A 17,049-nucleotide genomic window follows, 5' to 3' on the forward strand; every position below is an offset into this window, starting at 1 on the left:
TTTTGTGGTTTCATAATACCTTATTCTTGATTATATGGCTAAAATATCCTTCTTAATGATTTCGTGGTATCCCATAAATCGCAAAAACTCGAATTTTATATATGACAATTCGTTATTGATAGCTATGCGGTCCCCCGTTTCTTTATGCCTTGAATATACCACAATGTGTTTCGATTATGTGATTTCTTTATCAGGGCGGCCTCTCACTGAACTCACACAGCAATGTCCATTCACCAGTGGAGAGAATAGATATAATTTCCAGGCTCTCTGTTTTTTGACTGATAACTGCGATTTGATCAAAACTGGTTGAAAAAGGCCTCCCTTCAGGGACTCTAGAAGGAAGTTTACTTTTGTCCAGTGTTATGGCTATTCTGTACTGTAGGAACTACAACGTGAAGTAAGCGGGTGTAAGCCTGTCTCAAATAGTCCACTTAAGTTCCAAGACTGATAGACCAATCTCTGCTTTCAATTCTGTTTTCATTTAATGTGTTGTTTTATTATTTATTTTTGCAATGGGCAATGTTTTACCTGTTATTTTTTCTGCTGATATATGCATATCACCTTTTAATGACAATATGTTTACTTTTTTTACTTTAAAACTTGTAATGTCTGTTATCGTCTTTGTACAAAAAGGATACAAAAACGGACTTGTCAAGGCTAGCTAAAATTGCTTTGCCGTTGCGTGTTATACACAACTTTCATCCTCTATTTTTGTAATTTTGTAACACTGTTTATATGATGTTTTCATTACATAACTCGATAGCTTCTTTTCAAACATGTCATCTGCAGGTAACACACAGACCTTAGCTGCCAACTTATATATTGGTAAATTGCAATGCCAAATTAGACGGTAGGACAATATCTAACATATGAAACACTTTCATGGAAAGAGGTAAAGTTGTCATAGAATGCACAGCAGCAATATCTCGATATCAGCATATCAAGCTGGAGGTTAGAATGATAGCACAGGGTGTACATGAACATATTCAAGAGCTAGTGAATCGCCATGAACCTCTTTAGTTCATTATGTCTTTTACAGCTTGCATAATTTCTGCTGATGCACCGATCAAACAATCCAAGTAATGTTAGACAGCAGTGCTAATTGTGGTTACCTGGTGTTTCAGCTGAAATATCCACAGTGGTGTGTGACAAACCGGATAAGGCATCAATATTACTGGACAACTGTGAAAAAAAGCTGACCACGGGCCTGAAAACCATCATTCTAATGGACCCCTTCGAGAAGGAGCTCAAGGAGCGGGGAGCCAAGGTTAACGTCGAGGTGCTGTTGCTCCAGGATGTGGAGGTACCTTCATCATTTGGTCTTTATCAGCTGATTTGTAAATTATTCCTTTGATAACAGAAAAGGGGGTGCATTACTATCCGTTTTTAGGGGGCCATCGTAAGTACAGAAACAAGCATTGGTATAACTATTAGGCCTCTCATTCTGGCTTTGCCAACGTAGACCTGCTGGCTTATCCAACCTTTTTTGTCGATGATTAAGATCATTGGAATAAGAAAACCAAATGGCTATTGACAATGCTGAACAGCACCAGCAAAAAACAAAAAAGCATAAAGATGCATTTGTGTGCATGCATCCCAAAGCCACTGGCAAAAAAAAGGGAGGAGTCACTGTAAAAAGAACACAGAGACAAACAGAGTAGGACAGGGAGATGTGGAGAAAGCAACAGATGGGATGGGAGGAGCTACATGAAGAGTTTGGGGTGGGGATTTCAGTCAGGAAGCAGCACTCAAGGGAGAGAGCAAGAAAGCACATGCATGGAGTGCTGAAGAGAAAAAAAAGTGCATTTCTCATATGAAGCTGGGAAGGAGTCAAGTCATCCAATCAAAAGCATGGTAAAAAAAAGCAAAAATCTGTGCTCGAGGGGAGAGACAAACACAAGAAGAAAATAAAAAGTCACTGAATAAGAAGCATGCAAATAGGATTGACAAGAAATCCAACCCACCCCCTTGTAGTTAAGGTACAGAGCAGACAGGCTTAACTTATGGCAATGTGTAAAATATTTATGCAATACCAGAACAGTAATAAAGTCAAAACCCCAAGCAATAAAAAAGTGAATTAGAATAAAAGTGTAAAATGGGCTTTACTGGATTCTGATTAGGTCCTTGCACTCTGGTACCACTCTCACAGTGACTAGACTAATGTGACAGACGCTCCTGGGTAAGGACTATTCGACGGAAGACTGGTCAGCACTGACCTTTGATCATGGCAGAGTCGTTCGGGAACCAAAACTGACATTTCTGTATTTAAAGATCCTCCAATATGGATACTGGACCTCCTGGAAGCTGAAACAGTCACCAATTGCCCCACGACCAGTGCTGGAGGCGTGACGAGGCCTCTTGTGGTAATCTGCGTGCCCCACACTAAGTGAGTGGCTCATTGAATTACGTAGAATTGTGCTTAATGAATGAGCCACGTACACATTGAACGATTAGGTGAAGAAATGCAAGATGATTAGGGGCCCGTTCCTGGTCTGGAAGATAGAGGCCATTGATCAGTGTTGACTGGTGTTGCCACTTAACCGCCTAGGCATATGAGGGTCCGTTGTAAAATGTAGAAGACGGTACTGCAGGGGGGGTGCCCTCAGAAGACCCTTGATATTGCAGTTACTGCTAATGCTTGGAATATGAGAAATGACTGTAGCTTTGCTCGTGTTTTTGGGTTAGAGTATAGCCCAGCTGAAGTGGTTGATGAATTACATCTTGTTGTGTTAGTGTGCTGAATACTAATGTTGTCCCTTAGGCCCCCTTGGCCTGCACCTTTCCCTGTCTCTTTTGCTTACCTGCTCCCCCTCCGCTCCACCCTTTTTTCTACTTCTCCTTCTCCAACTTACTCCCTTGTCCATAACTCCCCCAGTGCATTTTTTTGGTTAGTTGATCCATTGCTTTGCACCCGATATCAACCGGCAGGCAGTGATGTATTTCAGGACAGGGGTTTGACTGAGAAGCTTTGTTCAGCAGGCTCTCCTGCTTCGTGGGTTGACACCCTGTAACAGAGGCTTGCTTTTTTGCTTCGTAATTACCTCTCTTGATATCATAAATGTGCTCTGCAATTGTGAATGTGCAATTCATGTCTGCACTTTTATAAATGTAGTAAAAAATACAATAGAGTAAACTGTAACAAACAAAATGTTACCCAAGTAACAAAAATACAATAAGGGGAACGGGAGATATCATTTTTTAAAATTCTTAGATAACAATAGCGCCAAAAAGCGCAAAGCTCCAAAAAGTTACTAAGTGCTAATAATTGTCAAAAGTTGCAGTAGACTTGGACCTAGGTGCAATTTGAGGTCAACTGTGATGGAGCCATGGTCATATACACAAAAGCAGATTGCTCCCTCTGAAGAAGGGAGGTTGCGAAGTTTGACATAAATTGTAAGTCCAAATTCAAAAAGGGACTTGGTCAATTTTTTTTAGCTTAAAATTCTTTCTACACGGGTCAAAACTGAAACGGTGGCTGCTGCCGTGGAACCACAGGTCACATACTTACAGGTTCGTCCAATTGACACTGTAGAGCTTTTCAAGATTTATTAGAAAATGTTCCCAACACAGAAAGGAAATTTGTCACTTTTTTAGAGGTACAGAGATCTCTGTGCAGGATAAAGCTGAAATTCGATCTGATGTTGTGGAATTTTTGGTTGGATATTTTCGCAGCAATTCCCAGTGAAGCTCTGGAGCAAGTCTTTCAAAGATTCTAAACTTTCTTCTTAGATATGAATCATAATAGGAGGTGACTTCTAAGGCCCCCAGGACCTCATGGGAAGAGACTAAGAGACTCTGAGAGTATCAGACAGGATCCTACAGCAGATTCTATTCCAGTCCAATTGCCATCCGTCAGCTAGGCACTTTCGGAAAAAGCCCTATTGAAGTTTGTTGTGCCCCTGTATCCACACTCATTGGTGGCTGACTAACCCTTGTAGTCCACTTCTTTGCCCTGGGCGCAAGGGGGAGCAGGTCAAGTTCTTCAGGGCCCCTCTCAAGTCACAGGCAGCAGGTCCAGTCCTTTTATGCTTTTCCTCAGGTTCAGAAAGGTTTCTGGGGCGGTGCCTTGTGGTGCCATATTTATGTCTTACACCAGCAGTGCCCACCCACATCTAGCAATCCATTTTGAAGCAGACCTTGGATCCACAACAAATCAGAAGATAGAAGTCTAGTGAAACAAAGTAAGATAACGCAATGTCCAGACAGAGGATACACTCTAATAGTTCTCTTACTCAGTTTAATCCCTTTCAGAGCGCCAAAGCTTTACATGTGCTTCAGGCAGACCCGTCAGACAGGATTTGACACTGTTGGACCAACAAGACACCCACAGCTTCCATCCTGAATATTCTCCCAGCCTATTCAGGTGATCCTATCTATAATCTAACTTGGATGAATTTTACATCTTGTTCACATGGCATGCGGGACAAGTACAGTCTGAGAGTCATTGAAGGTCCTGGCAGGGTAAAGGTAACACATTAAAAGGAAGTTTTCGTTAATATTTATTAAAAATCCAACTTCACCATTGAATTGTTTTTTTTTAATAACTATTAACTAGTAGTTTAAATATTTGTCAGGCTGGTCCAATTCCTGACATAAAGCATTAATATTTTCATATTTTCTCTGGTTTTCTACATAGGAAAGCTAAGCCTGCCACAGTGAATAAAGCTTTGTGTGTAGGGACACGGTAATATTATTTTTCTACCTGCCCAATTTTAAATACCACATGCTTTTATTTGTTGGTTACAATGCCTTTATCGGGTGACTTAGAAATATTTAAAATGATGGTCTTTACCTGCCAAAAAGGGATATTTTGAGAGGTCACACTGCAGGTTTTAGATTTCAGCAGGCCAGCGAAACAGGGTATGTCTGAAACTATATTTTCTCTTCCATTGTAGTAGATGGCACAATAGGTGCTACAGTCCACAAGTGGCATTTAACTCACAGGCCCTGGGTGCATTTTCTACCCCAATAACTAGGGACTTACATGCAAGTTAAATATGCCAATCAGGAATAAGCCAATTTAGCCATATTTAAAGGGGGCACTGGCACTTTACTCCTGGTAAGCAACTGCACAGAGTTCCAAAGCCAGCAAAGAAGATAGGGCAAAAATTAGGGAGACTTCATGCAAAAGATAGTGGTTTCCTACACTATTAGTATCCACTGTGTTCACCATTTGCTTTACGCTGTGATAGGATTAATGCATACCTTTCTGTTACAGAACCTGGGCAAAGAAAACTACAAGAAACCAATAGTAAGTTGTTCTGTTTTTTGTTAGTCTGTTTCATTCTCTTGATGTGTCAAAGCAAATATTTATGCAAAGTGATTTTCCTACTACTCCAGCTTCCAAAGCCTGAAGACCTGAGCGTGATCTGCTACACCAGTGGAACCACAGGTAAAACGCATTTCTTTAAAAAACATTTTTCATATGTCTTTTGGTGTGAAGGCTATTGGCTGCTGGGGTGGTATTTCTCAATGGCAGGGACGTAGAGGATGTTAGCTCATGTTCAGTTGGTATTATAATTTTTTTAACTGGTGTTTATCAGGGTCCCCTTCCCTTAGTAAACAGACAGTTACCTTCTCTTATTAGGTTTCCCAATAAAAAGCGCATGAGCGGGTAGGAGTCAGGTATTCTGACAATTCAATAACATATATGATTGTGTTTCATAATTGTTAAAAATTGGGCCTCTAGTTGCCAAAGGTTTGCACCCTGTCCAAGTAGGGACCACCACTCTAGTCAGGGTAAGTCAGATACACACCCTAAATTAAGCTGTGTTCACCTCTGGCAGCTTGGCACAGAACAGCCAGGCTTAACTTAAGAAGCAATCTGTAAAGTATTTGTGCAATACTTATATTGCAGTAATTCAATGAAAACACCACAAAAAGACTTCATAGAAGTTTAGGTGTTTATACCCAAAAGTACCTTTGCTGCAGGACGTGCCTTCAAGGAACTCTCTGACGTGCACAAGGATCCCTTTCCCCCAGTCCTGTCTGCAAGGCTATCTGTGGGGAGTAATCAGCCCTTTGTGTGAGGACAGGACACAGCCTATTCAGATATGAGTGTGGCCCACCTCTCCCCCTTCCTGCCCAGCAAGGCTATCAGAATGCAGATGAATCCTTTGCACACTCAGCACTTCCTATGTTTGTGGCTGTCTTGAGGGAATGTACAAAGTACTGCTATCACCCAGCCCAGACGTGTATTGGAAATAGGCTGCAGGAACACAGAGCAAAGTTAAGAGCGAGAAATGTCCACTTTCTAAAAGTAGCATTTAAAAAAGGGCAATGTCAACTCCAACTTTTATGAAACATGATGTAGCTACTATTTCTGATCAGGAATTACAGCTTATAAAGTGTTTTAAGGAATTCCCAATGCTAGTCTATGAAAGAAGTAGGCCTCACAGTAGTGAAAAACAAATGTATTGGGTTGTCACTACCAGGACATGCAAAATTTAAATGTACACGTCATACCTTTAAGTTACATAACACCCTGCCCATTGGGCCACTTAGGGCCTACTTTAAGGGTGACTTATGTGTAATAAAAGGGAAGTTTAAGGCATGGCAAGTAGGTTCAAATGCCAAGTCAAAGTGCCAGTAAACTGCACACACAGGCCCTGCAAGGACAGGCCTGAGACACGTTTGAAAGGCGACTTCTGTGCGTGGCACAACTAGTGCTGCAGGCCCACTAGTAGCATTTAGATTACAAGCCCTGGGTATAAGGTTTATCACTTTACAAGGGACTCACAGGTAAACTAAATATACCATTAAATTGTACACCAATGTTACTATATTTAGGGGAGAAGCACATGCACTTTAACACTGGTCAGTAGTGGTAAAATGCTCAGAGCCCTAAGGCCAACTAAAAGATACAGCAGAAAATGGATGGAGGCAGGTAGGCAAAAAGTTTGGAGAAGACTACCCTAAGGATGACAGGTGTAACAGTGGCTATAGAATCTGTTTATGATGTGCCTGTTAGTGTTATTGTTAAGAGGCAATGACTATGAATGTTTATTGCCAGGAGTCACCTTAATCATCTACTAAAATGTCATTATAAAAATACATTACTCTGGAGTTATACTGAACCTGGTAAACTGCAATGCGCATGTGCAGATTGAATTCTAAGGTAGCAAGGTATTTCAAGTGACTGATCCTCACGTTATAGTACAGAGAATTATGGTGAAGAGGATCCATGGGTGGTTGTCAGGTTATAGCATGGGCTGGACTCTGGGCTGGGGATGAGTGTAGGCGAAGAGGAGGGGTACCATTTTAAGTGCCTTAGTAGTTATGGTTATAGGATGTTTCTGTGCTGATTGGTCACTGGGACAAAAGTTATAGGCAGGAAAAACCCTTTTTCTGTTTAGAATTCTGATTTAGACTCAACTTAGCCAGAAGGTAGTGCCTCATCCAATTTGAAATACTTTGTCATTTGGTGTAAATTGTAAGATCGTTTTGACATATTAAGAGTAGGTTTATAGTGCTCTGTCGATAGTTTGGTTGTTGAACCTCTATATGGTCAAAACTGGAATGAAAAATTCAATCTGCTAGAGACATGAAAATCATATTTGCAAAAGCTAGCTTCGAGGATGTCAGAGACAGGTTTTTGAACCTCAACAATTGTGACTGGCTGTAATGACTTCCAGTGTTATTGGTTGGTGCTGGTTCTAAATTCTTGTTGTGAAAACAAAGTCTGGGTTCCATGTTGTGGCAAGGTGAGTACATGAGTAGACCCTAGATGGTTTTGAACATGGCGTTTTGTCTTCCCACCTCCACCTCAAAAAGGTTTAAACATCTATGCAAAGGTTTGAGAGCTGGCAATTCTTTTTTGTGAAGCCAGAAAACAAAGGCCTCTTTCCTGCTTATGTTGGGTGAAAAAAGAAACAATAATGAAATGGGTGAGCACCAATCAGTCACAATTGTCACAGAACCAGGCAAAAATAAGGAGATGGTGGAAAGAGCGCTGAAACTTTTCAGACACTCACCCCAGTCACAGATCTGGGTTGAATCCATCATCGTTCTTTAGCTCACTTTGCCACCCCAGTTCAGACCAAGCTATATGCAAATCAATCTTGACCCTGTGCCTCATGGGAACAGTCCAGCTCGAACTGACAAGCCTGGTCTTCCCACTGGGGGTGAGTGTCTGAAAAGTTTCAGCACTCTGACTATCATCTCCTTGTGTTTGCTTTGTTCGCTCTAAGTTGGCAGGGTATGCCCAGACGTGGGTCCCTTGCTCACTTTGCCGCTGGATTCAAGCTAGTCTGGCTGATGAGGGATGTTACCCCGAACTGGTTCCCAGGATGCTTGTTTATGGTCTAGGGCGGACCTGTCCTGGCAGTTCAGGGTGGACTGTTCCCATGAGGCACAGGGTCAAGACTGATTTGCATATGGCTAGGTCCAAATTGGGGTGGCGAAGTGAGCTAAAGAATGATGATGGATTCAGATCAGATCTGTGACTGGGGGTGAGTGTCTGAAAAGTTTCAGCACTCCATCCATCATCTCTTTGTGTTTGCACAGAACCAGACTACTCTGGGTACGAGACACAGATATATCTGCTTCCACCAACCTTATCCCTCCCACCACCGTGGAGTGGAAGAAAAAAGCACGGATATCTCTACACACATAACATGACCAAGACAAGAGATATTAATGACCTGCTCCCTGACAGAGCTAAGGGGCTGTGGAGGAGAAAGCAGACAGGATAATTACCCTCCGCCATTGCCACTCTCCCCTCAGTTGAACAAACACTAAAGAGCTGAAACCCTATGGCCACCTACACTTATATCTCTTCTGAGTTCCCAAGTATCGCTCAATCATAAGCTAACAAAGATTGTGTTCCCCCACTTTCTCCGCCCTCCCACCTTGTAGAGGCTGGAGAAATGGTGGTATCCCAATCTCTTCAGAAGGCTCACTGCCTCAAAATCTCATGTTCTTTCGTCTGTCTCTGGAACTTGCCTGAGGCTTCGAGTATGCAGGAGAAACCAGTGTGCTATTGCACTGTCAGCAATACATCACAGAACTCAACTATGAGTGCACTGTAGAACATGGCTGGGTGTCCTTGTGGTTAAGACCTCACTAGCATTTCTGTCTTTGGAGTAGCTCCTCTCAAGCCGTGCGAAGCTCCACGGCTTGAGAGGAGTGTTGGGCAGGAATAGAAACATCAGGATTGTGGAGTTCGGTCATTGTCCCAAAAATGTCAACCTTGGGCTCCTTTGTGTGCCTCACGGATGCCTTCTTAAAAGTAAAGGTCATAGCTAAGTCTCATGAAATGCCTATTTCAAGAGATAATAGTATTTCAAGGAATTACTGTGTGAGCTTCCAAACCTGAAATGAAGAGGACTCGTTTCCTGTGATGTCAGAGGCATTAATGATTGATGGATGCATCGCAACGCACTTGTTCTCTTGTTTTTGTCCCCTTCATCACCCACTTGCTATTATTTTTGCCCATGAATTTTGCTCCTTCCATTTCTTTGCCCCATTGTCAGGGCAAGTTTGAAGCCTTGCTTGCTTCCTTCTGCATTAACCTCCTTTTTCAATTGAGAGCTACAAGGTTGCCAATGAGAACCCTGTGGCTTTTAACTCCTAAATATGACCTGCTTCCTCTTATATATTAAATCCAGGATGCACAGTGGATTCCGAGAGAAGTTTACATTTCCTTGGGCAATCAAAAAGGACATTGCCAGATCGTCAACAAGTCCAGTCTTGACACATTGGTAGCCTGGGAGCTTCCTTGTGACATAATCAGGCCATGGTCAAAGCCATCCCTGCCTTTTGTGCACACCACATGGATGTGTGCCAGTGCACCAAATGCTTGATGAGCCCTGTACCATTAATCAAATATTCTGCGCTCTACTATGAGTTAATGTCATGCCTGTATAGGCCATGCAATCAATGAGAGACGCATGTGTGAGGTTCGACATAACACTAACTGACTTAGCTGATTTAGCGAGACTACTTCAGTTAAAAGTTAACTGGAGGAAGTAGTTTATCTTCCCAAGAGGTCACGAGGGGAAGCCCCAGAAAACACCAAGGATGTGTCTGCACATATGGTGGAAGCAGCATTAATTCTGATATCCAGTGGTACAGGTGTCTCACACGGATTCTGATGTCAATATCGAAAGCACACTCCCAGGATCTGCATCAAGTCTTGGAAACGTTTAACACTGTCTACAATGGGAAGAATTCCATTGACAAAGATGGTGGTGTTCTCTTACCTTTTAGACTATTTTGCTGATCTGCCTGTAAAACCTAATATATTGGCCTGTTCAACTAATCGAAGCAACTTCTGCTAGATGTAATCTGGAACTGACACAAAGGGAGCATTGCATAAACGTAATCTTCCTGCCACAGAGGGCAGAGTTATTGCCCCCTACTTTGATCTTGACCTTCTAGGATGTTCATAGTCCCACAAGGCAGAATGCCCTGCCTATTTAAAGTGATACAATATTGCTAGAATGGTTGTTTAAAAATATCAGTACAAAGACAACTTACAGCGAAGTGGGCCACAGACTTGGGCAATTAAATAGAAGAGTTCTACTCCACACTGATACTTAACTATGCATGCACAATGTCCAGAAACGCCATACTGGAGAGGTGTGGCTCACTGGTTAGAGGCGGCAGACCTGTAAGCAGAGAACGGCCCGGGACCAGGGTTCAATTCCCGACGCGGCAGGGTCTTGGACCAGGGTCAACGGACTCGATAATTCTCGCCTCAGTGCCTACTCTAACCAGGTAACACACTCGGTAACTCTGGGCATTAAGCTTGCCTCATCTCTACAACGGCCCCCCACAGACGCCGGGGATGCCTGGTTTCACCCTGGAGATACCCAGAAAGGGAGCATCTCACAGGGAAAACCAGGACGGGTTCCCCAGCGGTCTACAGCGCCAGGACACTCGGGTAGAGTAACAGTGCGCTTTACAAGTATCCCACATTACATTACATTACATACTCAAGTTGTTGCAATTCAGCATACTATGCAGGAGATATCTGGTGCTGAAGTGTGGCGGCAGGGAGGGGGACGTTTGTCCTATGTTATGAAATGTAGTTATATTTAAGGTACCGGACTACTGTAATGAGATATGCTCATGGAAGCAACTGAGATCAAAGGACTAATGTCATTTCAGATGTGCTTTTAGGGATTGATGACTTACTTAGAAAAGAATGTCAGTAGCAAATGTAATCATCTTGTTTTCCTACTAGCCAAAAGAGGTATAGCTATGAATTGGAAGTCAGTCAGTGCAGGTGTTGGCCTAATATTGAGATGCCAACTCATGATTTTTCGCATGCCGTTGGCCCGCGTGCTGGACAGCATGACTGAAGACCCTACATTTATGTTTGTTTTGAAAAGCTTACTGGAAGATGTGAATGATAGGACAGGAAGGGATATGAAGCACTGTCTGAGAAAGATGACCTCCCTGACCTAATGAAATACGAGCAAAGGAATTTAGGACCAAGATACTGGTTCTTAAAAGTGGTCACAATTTGCGGCCAGTATCTAATTTTGCAAACTGAGCATTGTACTAATAACTCAGTAAAATAAATTCTGATTGGATGTGAATTGCAGTTCAATCTTCCTAATGAATATTCATTAGGCAATTCACAAATTGCGACATACTTTAATTGGCCACAATCACAGGTATTGCATCCTACAAGAGTCAGCAGACCACAATCCCTATGATTACTTTTTGTTTAAGCAGCCCGGAATCAGGGTGACTATAATTCGAGTCTCAAACTATTAAAACATCTGGTACCAAATTCCAATACGGAAGGGGCACTTACAACACGCCCCTTTTAAATTGTGAATTGATATTCATTCCCATCCCATTTTAACAATTAGTAAAACATTACTGACTCCAAAAATGGGTTTTCTACATGGGAAATACCTTCTTTGCACTTCCAAATACTGTATCACAGTTTCTGATAGATACATCTGCCAGTGGATTCTTCACCTTGTGAATATCCCCCTTGCGTCAGCAACATTAGGAAATTCTTTTTGTAGCTTTGCGCCGATGTGGATGATGTCATAGAGGCACAGCATCGCGCGCGACTCCGCTGACGTCCCCGACACCATTATAGACCCACGCCGGCGTGATGACATCAGTTCCCTTTTTTCCGCGTCGTCGACGCTAACGGGTTCGGGGAATCTCTGTAGCTGTTATTAACTTTGTTACTGTTTTCTCGATTTTCCTTCTTCTTTGTGTCTCTAGCGATGTCGACTAAGAAGACCGGGTTCAAGTCTTGTAGGGAGTGCGGCAAGATGATGTCTATCACGGACCCGCACGAGGATTGTATCTGGTGCCTGAGTTCGGACCATGATGTCGACGGCTACTCTTCATGTAGAAAGATGAACCCAAAGGCGCTTCGTGAGAGGGAGACCAAGCTTCTGATGGCGAAGTTGAGAGGTAGTAAAGAAAAGAAGACTTCGAGATCACGTTCGAGAAGGGCGAGGTCGAAGTCAAGGTCAAGGTCGCGGTCAAGATCCCGTATGGCGTCGCCTTCGAGGTCTTCATCTGATCATGCTTCGAAGTCGGAGAAAAAACATAAGAAACGAAGGCATGGGTCTCGACATCACTCCGGTAAGGATTCGGACTCGAGACCGAAGTCGCCTAAGAAGAAGCATGGGAAGGATTTTGTGTCTCCATCGCCGGAAGTCTTTGATCCAGAAGGTGAGGCTTCGCCTTTGAAATCGCGAGCTAATTCACGACTCTGGTTCCGAATCCATCTCCGGTGCCGTCCACCGGCTCGAGAGGATGAAGAGGTCCCTTTGGATGAGGATTCAGTACCTGTGGAAGAAGAGGCGAATCCGGAGCCTATAAAGGGTCAGTCTGAGGGTTCTCACCCTCCTTTCCCGGCCCCAGGTCAAGACCTTTCGGCATTTTTTAATGCTATGTATGGTGTCTTTTCCAGGACATGGTACCCCTCTGGTGCACCTTCGGTTACTATGGGTCCTCTGGCTTTTAATTTAGGAGTTCCCCACTCCTATGCTCCAGCTCCCTTTATGCCTTTCATGCCGGCTCCGCGCCGCCTTGGCAGTACTCGGCTCCGCGTCGACCTCGTGAACAGCGCCCTGGGCCTTCGGAGTCGATCCCGACGTCGATCCCGGCTCCGTCGGGGTCGTTCACGGATCCGATGGCGCGCCTGTTGAAGGAGAGATCTAGGAGGGATGCTCAGCGCCTCTTGGAAGAACAAAGGTATAGGGAGGCTGAGGCTGAGATGGAGGAAGGTGAGCTTTAAGATGATTGTTTTGAAGATCTAGCGGAGGCTAGTGGTCTGGAGCTCTCTCCTGAATGGGAGCTGCCATCTGTATCTGATGCTCCTTCAAAGGATGTTAAGCCATACCACATGGTCATGAGGAAGGCTGCAGAACATTTGAATTTAACCTGGCCTACGGTCGAATTTAAATCTAATCTTCTGACTGAGGTTCTCCATTCCCCAAGTTCTGTAATTGAGCCGTTGCTCCTTTTTAATGAGGCTTTAACTGAGCCTATTTTGGAGGTTTGGAACAAGCCTCTAACAGCTCCTGCAGTGTCTAAAAGTGTTTGAAGGAGGTATAGAGTTGCACCTGGGGACCCTGAATTTTTAAAATCACATCCTTCGCCTGAAAGTCTTGTTATTCAGGCAGCCTGTTCTAAAAAGACTGTGGTCACATTTCCTCAATGGCCTGGGGATAAGGATGCCAAGAAACAGGACCAGACTGCTAAGAAGTCCTTTTCATCAGCAAGTATGGCTTTAAAGTCAACTAATGCCACTTGCCTTATGGGGAGATACATTCATGCCCTTATGGATTCGCTGCGTCTGTTGGCTCCTAAAATTCCTGATGACAACAGGAAGGATTTTGAGGAAGTGTTGACTGATGCACAGGCGGCTGCACGCCAGGTGATCCAGAGGGGGCTGGACACTGCTGATTCGGTTGCTCGCATCATGGGAACCGCTGTTGCCGCTAGGAGATCTGCCTGGCTGAAGTCATCGGACCTTTTGGCGGACGCTCAGGCCGCATTATTGGATCTGCCTTTTGATGGTGTTAGACTTTTTGGGAAAAAAGCTGACGCAGCCTTAGAGAGATTTAAGGACAGTAGGGCTACTGCCAAATCTTTGGGGCTGCAGACCAGGGGTTCATCTACCAAAATGTATAGAGGTTTTGGACGTTCTTCCTTTCGCCCCTACTGGCAAGGTCAACAGCAGCAAAACCCCCTGTACAGGTCTTACAGGGGGAAGCGAAGAGCTCGTCCTTGAGGACGTCAGGCCTCCTCCTCCTCCACCTCTTCCAACCCCCCAGTCACAGAAAAGCAGCCCTAGATCTGCCATTCAGGATCATGCGGGTCCTGTAGGGGGTTGGCTTACCTATTTTCTACGGGATTGGGAATCGGTTACATCAGATCTTTGGATTCTCAATCTCGTAGAAAATGGGCATGCTCTTCCCTTTCGGGAATTCCCTCCAAATTACCGTCCATGCCAAGGTTTCTGCACGGAGGAACACCTGTTACTCCTGCAGGAGGAAGTCCAGACACTGTTAAGAAAGGGTGCGATAGAGTTGGTTCCAGAGCAGGAAAGGGGTCAGGGATGCTACTCCCGGTATTTCCTGATACCCAAGAAGGATGGCAGGCTCCTTCCAATCCTGGATCTCAGAATCTTGAACCTTTACCTGAAACAGGAGAAGTTCAAGATGCTCACCCTTGCACAGGTTCTTCAGGCACTGATGGAAGAAGACTGGATGGTGTCAATAGACTTGCAGGGTGCATATTTTCACATCCCTATCCTGCAGTCGCACAGGAAGTATCTCCGTTTTACGGTGGGTTCACAGCACTACCAGTTTGTGGTCCTACTGTTTGGTCTTACTACTGTGCCTCGAGTTTTCACCAAGGTGATGGCTGTGGTGGCGGCACATCTAAAAAGATCGGGGATACCGGTATTCCCGTATCTGGACGATTGGCTGATCAAAGCCGAATCCCTAGAAATAGTGCTCCATCATTTGCAAGAAACAACTCAGTTGTTACACAGGTTGGGTTTTTCGATAAATGTACCCAAATCTCACCTGGTGCCCTCCCAGCGCAACCTGTTCATAGGTGCGATACTGGACACAACTGTGTGTCGTGCATTCCCTCCACCTCAAAGGATTCGCGACATACAGGAGTTGATTCATTTATTTCACAATGGAGCGGTCGTTCCAGTTCTGAAGGTCCTTCGCCTGCTCGGTCTGATGGCTTCCCGCATTCTGTTGGTCAACCATGCACGCTGGCACATGAGGGCACTCCAGTGGTGCCTCCGCAGGCAGTGGTATCAGCACAATGGAGATCTCAGGGAGTCTGTGAGGATCTCCAGAGAAACTGCAGCAGATCTGGCTTGGTGGGAAGTGGAAGGCAACCTGTCTCAAGGAAAGCCTTTTCAACTGCCTCCATCGGTGGCCACAGTGATAACGGATGCATCCACTCTAGGCAGGGGTGCTCATCTGGGGGATATGGGGGTCAAGGGTCTTTGGTCTCCAGAGGAAAGGTTGCTTCACATCAACGTTCTGGAATTGCGGGCGATACGTTTGGCACTGAAGGCCTTCCTCCCTTCCCTTCGCGGTCAGTCGGTTCAAGTCCTGACGGACAACACGACCGCGATGTGATATGTCAACAAGCAGGGAGGAGTAGGGTCGCAGTGTCTCTGCAGAGAGGCTCTGCGTCTCTGGTCCTGTGTTCAGGACCATCAGATTTGTCTGATGGCAAATCATCTGGCCGGGGTCCTGAATGTGCGTGCAGACAGTCTCAGTCTGCAGTTCTCGGCTGACCACGAGTGGAGGCTTCATCCAGAGATGGTTCGTCATGCCTTTAGGACGTGGGGAACTTCTCAGGTTGACCTGTTCGCCACTCGCGAGAATGCTCACTGCCTGTCATTCTGCAGCCTCCAGTGTCCGATGCGGAGAGCCTTGGGGGACGCGTTTCAGTTGAGTTGGGACTCACGGCTCCTTTACGCGTTTCCCCCCATACCCTTGATTCCTCGGGTTCTGAGGAAGATTCGCCAAGACCGGGCCCAAGTTATATTGATCGCCCCGGATTGGCCTAGAAGGGTGTGGTACACAGATCTTCTCCACCTTTCCTCTTGCCCGCCGCTCCGTCTCCCTTTCAGGGCAGATCTCCTCTCTCAGATGGTGGGGCAGGTTTTACACCCCCACCTCCAGACCTTACACCTTCATGCCTGGAGATTGAACGGGGCAACCTGAATTCCTTTTCTCTCCCACACGATGTGGTGGATGTCATTCTTTCGGCCAGGTGCGACTCCACTAAATCTATCTATTCCTATAGATGGTCTAAATTTGTCTCTTGGTGTGGAGAGAAATCCGTTGACCCTTTGAAGGCTCGTTTGTCTGATATACTACAGTTTGCACTTTCTTTGGCGCAGCACGGTTTTGCTGTGGCTACAGTCAAGGTGAAGAACCGGGTTTTCTTAGAACCCAGCGGTGCCAGGGACACACCCGAAGTCTTCGGATTCTCCAGTCTTGGAATACAGAGACACGGAATACTTCTGGATGGCGTCAAAGATCAAATTTATTAGCTGCAGCTAGTAACAGTAAACCAAGCAATACAACACGGTGTACAACTCAGGAAACTCCTCAATTTCATAGAGCAAGACATCACTTTTTATACACCATATTCTCAATGTAAATGTACACCCACTGCGCAAAATTCTGACCAATAGGACACATTTTCTAACTGAGTATCACATTAACAAAAACCCAATTTACAGTAACCCAACCCAAAAGTTAATTATTAGGAATGTCCCAAATTCAATCTTTGCAAACCGGACAAATTTATAATTGAAAAGCACAACCCATGTAATGTCAGAACATAAAGGAAACAGTAATAGATGCTGAACAAGATAAAACATGTGCAAGGAAACTAAAGGTTAACGAGGTCCTGAACATTAAGTGGCAATCTTAGACAAGGATCAAACCAAGGGAAATTGGCTTTGCGAGATCAGTTTCAGGTGAAGAGGTCAGTTTCTCTGCAGTTCTTTCAGAGTCGAAAGAAACCTAATTAATGTTTACATGAACTCAGAAGGCCAGGCCACTTGTTCGCCGG

At 44.6% G+C, this 17,049-nt stretch overlaps 1 protein-coding gene across 4 annotated transcripts in view; it reads left to right on the forward strand.

The window, feature by feature from the left end:
- The window catches only part of ACSL5 (acyl-CoA synthetase long chain family member 5), a 248,611-nt gene that overhangs the window by 133,619 nt on the left and 97,943 nt on the right, over positions 1-17,049 (forward strand). For all 4 annotated transcript variants that reach the window (XM_078643777.1, XM_078643778.1, XM_078643779.1 and 1 more), the window contains 3 exons: positions 1,125-1,303; positions 5,219-5,251; positions 5,341-5,392. In XM_078643777.1, coding sequence (XP_078499903.1) covers positions 1,125-1,303; positions 5,219-5,251; positions 5,341-5,392 — 264 coding nt within the window. The remainder of the gene's footprint in view (positions 1-1,124; positions 1,304-5,218; positions 5,252-5,340; positions 5,393-17,049) is intronic.

The sequence above is a fragment of the Lissotriton helveticus genome, chromosome 5_1, assembly GCF_964261635.1.
Source record: "Lissotriton helveticus chromosome 5_1, aLisHel1.1, whole genome shotgun sequence".
Lineage (NCBI taxonomy): Eukaryota > Metazoa > Chordata > Amphibia > Caudata > Salamandridae > Lissotriton > Lissotriton helveticus.